Below are 10,368 nucleotides of genomic sequence, written 5' to 3' on the forward strand. Positions count from 1 at the left end.
TTGCTTTACTAGCTTTTTTGGCCCTTTTTATTTAAAAAAAAAAAAAAAAAAGTGACTGTAGTGGGAACTTTTCTACTTCTCGTGGGCAGTGTTTTATCAGTCTAATCTACTTTGGACTAGAGCTTTTATAAATGATGGAAATATCCTTGAATATTGTTAGATAATAGAACTAAAAGTACAATATTTGTTGAAGATGTTCTTAAAATGTCAGGATTCTGTAGATACACATTTGTCTGAGCATATAGCCATATGAGATGTTCATTTGGTTTTATTACTCGAGTAGCACAATTTTGCCAGTAGCATCATAGTTACTCTCTATCTGAACTTGGCTGTTATGCATCAACGATGGCACAAAATGTGGCTTTTACAGTTTCAATAGCCAATCTTCCCTACCGTGTAGCTGTGAGGGAGTAAGTCTCATTTTGAGGGCCTTTGAAATACGGTGATTATAAGCCTGGGCTTTAGTTTCTATTTTAAATCGAGTTGTATTTTGACTATTCAATCATGAATTTGGTTTATTTTTTTGGTGTTTGGGCATACATGTGGGTATAATCCTAAAGGGGGTGATACGCCCAGCACTTGAGTCATGGGGTTTTTTTCTTGTTTGTGTTAGCAAAGGAAAGAGATCCCTACAGTAGTTTTGATTGCTTGGAATCAGAGGGGAACAGCCAACAGCGATCATGCCAAGGAAGAGAACCAAAACATCTACAGCAGCTTGTCAAAAAGGAAAAGAGCCCATCGAAGAATCCACCAGTGACATGGAAATGGGAAGAGATGATGCACATCTCGGTAAACTGTCTCAGCAAGGTAAGTCTGTGTATTGTTATTCTGTTGTGCCATGCATGCAAACTTGGTGATATGTGCTTTGAGCAATAAGTTGAACTGAACTGTTGCAAGTTAAACTTGCTTTTCTTTTTCTAAGAAGTGATATTATATAAACTTTTACTTTGTCAGGTTGAATTTAAATCTGATTTTTATATGGCTTTGAAAGAGTTAAGTCTTTCATCACTGTTCTAGTTAAGGTAAAATGCTGTTGGTAGGCTATGCCTGTTTTTGAGTTATCTTGTTCTTCGGATTGTAGTAGAATAGCGTGAACTTTTTATTTGGATAGTAATATGGGTTTTCTGGGGATTGAATACATAATTAGTTTGTGACTTAATTCTTCATGAGTACTTTATATAAAAGTTTACTGGAATAGATTTTGTGCTGAAAACAATTGTAGAAAGACTAGTCATAGCCTTTATGTAGGCATAGATGTGTTGCTGCTAAAATAAAATATTAAATTCTTTTAATATGCAGACAGCTGTGCCAAACTGGTATCCACTTAAGGAAGAGTTGTTTGAAACAGCTGAAAATCTGCTTTGCTATAACTAATTGAAATCCAGGGGCCAGTTTGTTTTTTCGTAACAAACTTCCTGTCTTTGAAGAGTACTTGTGCTGTCATTACAGCTTCCAGAGCATTGTGCAGCAGTCCCCAAATCTACTTTTTAAAGCGAGTTGTCAGCATGTCTGAAATATTGCTATACAGTTATTAATTAGAAGGAATTAACCTATTTGTCTGGATTTGTAGATTTAATGCAATAGTCATAGCTGTTGTAATTGCACACTGTCTTCTGAAGCATGTGGAAATAAGAATTACATAATGAATGTGAACTCACAAGTGAACTAATGGGGTATCTTGGGTATCTACTTCATAAAAGACAAAATAAAATAGCCCTTGTGAAGTGGGGTGCTTAAAGTCTACTTCACTTTAACTATTAAAAAAAGTCAAAGGGTAGATTCCAGTTTGGGTAGAAACAAGTTTTTTTGCTTTAGTACTTAAATTAGATATTTTAAGGGCTTTCTAGTCATCCAGAGCTCATCACTTCTATTTTTTTCTTCTGTTTTGTATGTATTTTAGCAGCCTTAAATGAGGAACTTGCTAATCGAAGTTTAGAAGAAATTTTGAGTAGCATCTCTCCTCCCCCACCACCAGCAATGACCAATGAAGCTGGAGCTCCTCGCCTCATGATAACTCATATTGTAAACCAGAACTTCAAATCCTATGCTGGGGAGCAAATTCTGGGACCTTTTCATAAGGTATTTTTCTTTTTTTTTCTTTCTTTTTTTTGTATTTCTTAAATGAAGGTAAGATCTCGTGTGTCTAGTACTTAAAGTACTTTAAACACATTTATCCCAAAATAAGTATTTGACTTAAATATTTAAAGTAGGAGAGTTAGAGTAATATCATTTAAAACCATTCTAATTTATTTTAATGTCAGAAAGAGAAAATGGACAGTTTAGAGTCAAACTGTAACTTTCTGATACTGTGCAAATTAAATTAAAATAATAAAGCAATTTTTCTTTGCTTAACTTCATTTTTTTAACTCCTTTTGGGGGGTTAAATCACAAACACAAGAACACTAAAAATTAACCACATTAGAACATGTCAATATATTAAGAACTAGTTTCTTTATAAACCATGCTTATTTGATATGATATAGCTTTCTGAGTTTACAGGATAAAATTCAGAAATCTGAGCTCACTGGAGGTGTGTATAAATAGGTTGTATTTTTTTTTACCCTTGGCAGTAAAAAACTAAGCTTCCCAATAGCCTGCAATTTCCTGCACTAGAAATAACAGCATTTTAAGCTATCCACAAACAGAATAGATGAAGTACATTGGCCAGTAACTGTTCTAAGGTTCGAATATTGTTGTTTTTTTTTCCCCTCCTTACTATAACATGCAGCGCTTCTCATGTATTATTGGGCCAAATGGCAGTGGAAAATCCAATGTAATTGATTCAATGCTTTTTGTATTTGGATATCGGGCACAAAAAATCAGATCCAAAAAGCTCTCTGTGCTGATCCACAATTCTGACGAACACAAGGACATCCAGAGTTGTACTGTGGAAGTACACTTTCAAAAGATCATTGACAAGGTATGTATTCTGCTTGAAAATACTGAGGCTATATATAAAAATGGACAGAATGAAAATTCTAAAATAATATAATTATTTTAGAATTTTTAGCATTTTTGTGTTTAAATTTGGAACTAGGTTAGGATGCGATTGGTTTTATCCTTATGAAGTAACCCCCTTTTCTCCTATTAAATTAATTAGCTAAATTATGCAGCATAAAGCAGATAATTTTTATATATTTATATCTTTTGATTCACAAAGTAGGTGAAATTAATTTTTAATATATTTAGAAATATAAAAGACTTGTTCTACTATCAAATAATATTAGAAATTTGCACTCATTCTCTTTCAAATATCTATATATTTTTAAAATTCTTAGCAACTCCATAGATAAGGTTTTTTTGCAAGTCCTAAGAACCAATAGCATGAGTCTTCTGGATTGTGACTACTAAACAATTTATACCCATCACTACTATTTTTCTACTTCAGCTTAGAGTAGCTTAAAAGTAAAATTGAAAACTTTTGTGGTGTTCTCATATTTTAGTGCATATCTTAAATTTTAAGCTGATACTTTCTTGTTCAAAAGTCTGAATAATTTCAGAAATATTTAGGGCTAAGTGTTGAATGATTTTTCAGTTTGGCTGAAACAACTACAGAATTCAAAACATTTATTTGATTTTCCACTTCAGTTACCTAGTTGTAGGCTTTTGTATAATTTTGACTTATTGGGAACATAGAGTATTAGAGAAAATTTGACTTTATTTAAATAAAAACATTTTAATATTTTTAGTGTATTTTTTTCAACAAAACTCGACTCAAATATCAGTAAGAGTGTCCAAGGAATTTTAAGTTTGGGGTTATGGTGTGCACAGAGTTGAAGAAATAGAAGTAGGAAGTGTACCTATCTCTTGCCATAAATACTAAAAAGCTTTTTGAAAGTTAAAATATTTTTAGCTATTAGAATACCAAAATGTATATTTGATAGATAGGTTAAATTAAGAAAAAAATCAGGTTTTCTTATTCAAGCACTATTTGTCCAAATTAAATTTCAATATAACACAAATAAAACTTTTACTTACATTTATAGTAGACTGCCAATTCCAGGTACAAGATTTATTGTGGTTTTCATTTGAATTTGTATTGGTACCTAGAAGCTAACTAAGTTTATGGAGTGATATAATTTCTGAATGTACTTTGATAGCAAAGTTGACTGTGCCCTTGAGAGTTAGCCTGGGAAAGTGGTAAACCACTTTCCCAATTCTTAAAATTGATGCATGTTTCTTTAAAACTTTTATAAATAATTGGTATCAATTTTTGTTTTAGTTACTATTTCAGGTGAACTTAAGTGGATTTTTTTTCTATCTGGTCATGACATTTGGTTTTACTGTGTTTATGGTCCATTTCTTTTAAATAAAAAATGTATTTAGAGGCAGTTAACTTAAAAAAAAAAAATCTCCTCGTGCTATAAGAGCATGGATACACAGAGGATAAGTCATTCGGGGCTGCTTCATCTGAAAAATAAAGAAAGGAGTAGCTTTTTTATTTGAAATTAGCTTTTTCCTTTTTGATTTGAATGATAGAATCTTTCTTTTGATGCTAAACTGAGATTAAATTAGGTCTTTTTTATACTAACCTATGTAAGAGGTGGCACAGGCATAAAAAAAAGGGTTTACTCATTTAAACAAGTTAGAGTAGTTCTATGCTGATTTTTTTTAAAGCTGTTTTTGCAAGGCAGACTTTTGCATGTTTTGTGAGGTGTCTACACTCTAGTATTTTTACTATAGGTTTCAACAGAACTGGGACCTAGGGTGCAATTGACTTCTGAAAACCTGAATGGGATGGTAAAACTATTTAATGGTGGAAACTGAAGTAAAGCGGTGACTCAATAGTAACAATTTTGTTTTTTTCTGGTTTTGTTTTTCCTCAAAACAGGAAGGAGATGATTATGAAGTCATTCCTAACAGCAATTTCTGTGTATCTAGAACTGCTTACAGAGATAATTCTTCTGTCTACCAAATCAGTGGGAAGAAAAAAACATTCAAAGATGTTGGTATTCTACTTCGAAGTCATGGAATTGACCTGGACCATAATAGGTTTTTAATTTTACAGGTAAGTTTGTGAATATATTTACTTGGCAATGTTTTAAGTCCATATAATAAATTTATTTAGGTTACCTGAGTCTTTCATTTGAGACCTTAAATTACTCTAGCAGCACATCATGGTTTGCATGATCTTGTAAAGATGCTAATCATTATTTGCTGCTTTAGGAATTTAAGGAAAAGACACAGTTGAAGATAATTCTTCTGCCAAGTTTTATTAATAGGTTGTGTTCCTGTCACCTGGATGAATAGAAGATTTGCCATACTTGTTCCGCCCTAGCAGCACGTAAATATTGGCGTATTAAAGTAAATCAAACCCCAATATTATTGTGCTGCTTAAGCGTGGCAGAGATTCAGCAGCTCGTTTACTTTTAGATAAAATGCATCAATACCAAGTTAATGTAAACGTTTTTACATGATTAGATGAATCTTGTATAGTTTCGATTTCTGAGCGTTTACCTCAGTAATATGTATGTATTGAAATTAACTAATATGTACAAAATGAGGCAACTCACCCTTACATCAAGTACACAATTATTTACATTTGTTTGATAACTTCAGAAAATGAAGCTTTTAAATATGCATTCTTTGAAAAAAACCAAACCCGGTTCATAATCAACTTTACACAGTTCTTAAATAACTGAATGTACGGCACAGCATTTTTCATTGTTCATATTTGTTATTTTCATATCCTTTATTTCTGCTTTCAGGTTCAAAGTTATAGGGCCTGATGTCTGTATATACCATTTGAGATGCCCAAAGAGGGGAAGCATCCTGGGCTTCCCAGCTCAGAAATAACCATTGGAGGTTTTAGTGTGTGTAAACAGCATTGTAGAGTGAATTTAATATTAAAGAAACATGTAATTTAAGAAAGTGGTATGGAGAGTATTTAAGCCATCTTGCATACTTGCTTAAGACAAGCTTAGAAATAATGACCTCATATAAAATATAATACTGTTAACTACTGGGTCAGCGGTCTGTTCTGAAATCATATGGCTTAGTGTTTAACTGGATTTCGGGGAACTCCTTGAAGCTCTTCTATTTTGAGTACTGATTATACATTAGGTCTGTTACTCTTGTTAGAGAAGCTTCCTGTTGCCTTCCACCAAAAACTATACTAGGTAAATTGGTTGAGTTTATTTTGTATGCAAGTGATTTTTCTTTTGAAAACTTGAATGTCTAAATCTACTAACTGTACATTGAACAAAGACTTCAGCTATTTGACTGAGGGTCAAGAAATATCTGAGAGGGAATCCTGTCAAGCAGTTATTTTTAACATGGGTAGCTTTTCCCTCTTCTACTAATATGTTCCCTTCCCCAAAAAATTCCTAAGCAAAACTAATAATGAAAGTTTTGCCTATGGTAGTATTTCATTGGACTTACAAATAAAACTTTAAGAGAAGTAATAAATCCCTTCATTTTAATCTGATGAGATGAAAGGGAGTACCTCTACTAGTTTCTGCCCCTTTTTTTCCTCTTCTCCCATTCCTCCTTTGGCTCTGACGGGTGTTGCTGATAACTAAGCAGATGAGTAAGAGGAGATATGGCATTGCAACATACAATAAAGAGTTTGTTTTAAAAACAGAATATGCAGTGCCACTTTGTTAAAGTTTTTCTTATAAAATTATTTGGCTTAAAAGTGGACTCATCTTCAACTTCCAAAAGTTTAGAGTTGCTTTTGTCAAACCAGTTAGTTGCAATTGAAAACCAGCAACATTTAATTGGGGAAAAATATCACTTGATCTTAAATTGTAAATCACATTTCATGTTTATAGCAATACTAAATTACAAACTTTTAGCTATTTGGAAACATGTACTTGGACAGTTGTCTTTTTTAATTGGCCAGTCAAAACTAATAGAAAAATGTAACTTGTCATTTTCGTGCTTGCACAAAAACATACAATTTTTTGCCCTACTATAGAACTAAAAAATGCTATGTACAGCAAAAATAGAGTTAAGTGCCTGAGTGCTCTGACTGTAACATGCTACACTGATAGAGGAGATGAGTCTGTGGCTTCACATTGACTCCCCCAGATAGTAGTAGCACTGAGTTCAGAGGGGACACTTTCTCCCTTCACTTCAGGTAGAAAGTTGTTGGGTTTAACTGAGGGAATATATGGTAAATGAATAGCGCTTCTAGGGAAAAAATGTAAAGATCATAGATTTCCCAGGGGTATGTAGGACAGACGGATCCTCTTGAATGTCACCAGAAAATGTTAAATCTTAACACCTGCTGAGATTGATTCTGCTGTTTGTTCCCAAGAAGGTCAAGGTTATGTAACTAACTTTCCTTCTAAAGGATGGAGGGGGAAATCCACCCATCCAGTTCATAGAGCAAGTTTACCATATCATAGGATAACAGAAATTGTAATGCACTAATCCCATATTTCCAGTTCACTTTCGTAATAAATTAGAAGCATTTTAGTAGACTCTAGAATTTTGAGAAGTCAGATTAGGAACTGACTATCCTTTAAACCTTTCTTTCAGGTAAGTTGAAGGTTATGTGCTGCACAGACTGTCTTATTCTGATTACTTAGGAGATCGCCAACCTAGTCTTTGTAATTAAAAATACTTTCATGAAAGCTGTTTTTGTTTTTTTTAAGTCACCATATTGTTTTCTTAACCTGATCTGACAGCATTATGAATGTACTACAAGCTTTAGCCTATAGCAGTAAGGAAATGTAGTTCCTCAGTTCCACAGGTTTTTTGGGTTTTTTTAACACAAAAATGTTTACAAGGAACAACATCAAGTAAGTGCAAAAGCAACTTACAGCTTATGCCTATATGGAATAAGGCAGTGCTGTGTCAAAAGGTATTTTTGTCTTATGGATATTCAAGATTTTGTGTTGCCAGAACAAGTTGAACTATATTTGGATTTTGATTCCTGTGGTAAGATAACAAATGAAATAATTTTAATAGATTTGGAGGGTGATGAATAGGGAGCAGTTCATATTTAACAAGCAGATTTATCCCCCAATTTTTAGGGCTAGTTTGAACATTGTATACAACTAATTTTTAAAAAGTCAGTAAAGAAATGTAATTAATCAGTTTTGTTTCTTATGCATATAAAAATGATTACAAGTAACATCTTGAGTACAAAAGCAACTTGCACTTTATGCCTATATGAAATAAGGTGGTGCTATATCAAAAACCCCTGAGTTCTGCATGTGCTAGCTCCAGTACAGAAGTAATATAGCCACATAATGCAATGCTGTACTAAAGGGATTTGCTTTCTTTCCTTATGGAGGGGAACCTGGAAAAAACTAGTGATCATCTTCTCCAGCTTTCTGAAAATCTAATATCATTAGAGGAGGTTTCTTACACTAGGCTTCCAAGATAGATAACACTTTTCAAATAACTGTGTGTAATGAAAACCCTCTGACTTAAAGTTTTACACACATCAGTTGTGCATTGCCAAATTTAAAAATTTTCGTGTGTATAATTTTAAAGTGAATTCTTTACATTTTCAGCATCAGTATTCAGTGTCATCAGAAAAGTTTTCTTGAAACTTTTCAGACTTTATCGCTTAAATTATTTTGGAATATTTTGCATGCAGACATTGTTTGGAATGCAGTGTAGACAAATGAACCAAGTTACATGAATTTAGATCTGTATTCAAGGAATTAACAGGGAGCTAAACAGGATGCTTTTGAGAGCTTGTAAAATTAGACAAATGTATAAATAACAACCTGACTACTATTTTCTTCTTAAGTATGTCAATGTAAAGATGTTCCATAATTACTTCATGTTCAGTTATGTATGTTAATTGTTCTTGTCTGTGGACAGCTACAATGTATATTTAATTTTTCCTTATAACTAACACACTCTTGCTACCTGCTCTTCCCCTTCCAATACCTAGAGGTAAGAATAAAGATGATTTTAGCAATTAAATTTTTCCCATTAAGCATGGGGTGAAATTGTGGGCTAGAAAATAAGGTTTGACTGCAAAAGGGCCAAGTGGAGGTTTCAACAAGGTGGGGCTGAAAAAAGCACCAAGAGTGGTCAATGTTTAAACTTGAGAGCAATGCAAGGTTATATAGAGAATCTTTTGTAGAGTGTGGAAGGAAGTATGATAGCATTTGCTGTTTATGTGCATAGGCAGTATCTGAAAACTGTGTAGAATTAGGGTTCCTGATGAGAGAGAAAATCTGAATTGAACATGTTTTTTAAGCGGAGCAGTAGGACAATAAAGGTCAACTTTGGCTGCTATTAAAACTGCATTTGGTTTAAAAAAAACAAACCAAACAAACATGTCCCGTATTTACACATAAAGAATGAATTTTATTTAATTCTACCATTCTTTTCTGTTATATCCTTACTTAAAATTCAAGTTCTGTTTTTGAAGATCTGACAATTTTTTTTCTCTCAATTGGGAGTGAAAACTAGAAGTGGGGAGTAAGATGACAAGGTGAGTGGAAGTTACAATTTGGGTAGGACTGAGTGCAGAAGGAACCAGATGGGTATAAAGCACCAAGAATGGCTACATGCATTGACCTGTGTAAGATGAAGTTACAGTCCCAATCCACTTGTGCTAATATAAGAAATAAGTTATATGAGCCATCATCCAGTATAACAGTTCTGCAGATGGCTAGTATTGGATGCAGGAATGGAGAATTTCATAGCCTTGAGAATGTCCTGGAAAAGTGCTGTTAGAAAAAAACTAAAGACTTTGTTTCATTTTTTAGCTGCAAATCTAAATTCTGTATGTAGCACTAATTTAAGATTTTAATGTTTCTCAGAAATTATAGTAGCTTAGATATTAATCTGATTCTGCCTGTCTGTCTGATATAAATGCTTTGAAAAATTGATGAAATTTACATATCTCTGTTCTGAATATTGGAAATCTAATCTTTAGATCAAGTGCATGAAATAACGCATTCAAGCAGTAATGTATCTTTTAGTGGATGAAAAGTGTCTATATGAATTCATCCCTTGAGCTATCAAGATTCATGTCACTTGTAATCCTAACTTTGGTTGGGTAGCTGTGGTTGATACTCTAAAGGGAGATAGATGCACATTGTAGGGGATTTACCTGTATACAAGCCACTGTATTCTACCTGTAGTCTAACCCACTAGATTTAAAAAATAATAAGGTAAGCATTGAAAGTAAACTTTTTTTTTTTTTGACTAAGCAAGAAAAAAAAGACATTTTTTGCTTTATCAGAGCAATGAAAACCTCAATATTTGCACAGGGTAGGTACTTCCCTTTGTATGTCAGACTTCCTTTGTAAAGGAATTAAAAAAAAAAAAATCAACATATTGTCAGTTATAATGAGAACTCACCATAAAATGTGATGGAGGCAATCATTTTTAACACTTATGATTTAAAAGAAAAAAGAAATACGCACACCCCTAAAAAAAAAAAAAAAA

At 33.0% G+C, this 10,368-nt stretch overlaps 1 protein-coding gene across 3 annotated transcripts in view; it reads left to right on the forward strand.

Annotated features, from left to right (window-relative positions):
• SMC4 (structural maintenance of chromosomes 4) overlaps nucleotides 1–10,368 on the forward strand; it is an 87,098-nt gene that overhangs the window by 6,634 nt on the left and 70,096 nt on the right. For 2 of the 3 annotated variants that reach the window (XM_019503224.1, XM_019503225.1), the window contains exons 2-5: nucleotides 614–807; nucleotides 1,901–2,079; nucleotides 2,729–2,920; nucleotides 4,832–5,008. In XM_019503224.1, the coding sequence (XP_019358769.1) occupies nucleotides 681–807; nucleotides 1,901–2,079; nucleotides 2,729–2,920; nucleotides 4,832–5,008 (675 nt within the window). In that variant the 5' untranslated portion in view covers nucleotides 614–680. The remainder of the gene's footprint in view (nucleotides 1–613; nucleotides 808–1,900; nucleotides 2,080–2,728; nucleotides 2,921–4,831; nucleotides 5,009–10,368) is intronic. The other variant, XM_019503226.1, reaches the window with a different exon arrangement.

This window comes from Gavialis gangeticus, unplaced genomic scaffold (genome assembly GCF_001723915.1).
Source record: "Gavialis gangeticus isolate Ggan-Ray unplaced genomic scaffold, GavGan_comp1, whole genome shotgun sequence".
Classification (NCBI taxonomy): Eukaryota; Metazoa; Chordata; order Crocodylia; family Gavialidae; genus Gavialis; species Gavialis gangeticus.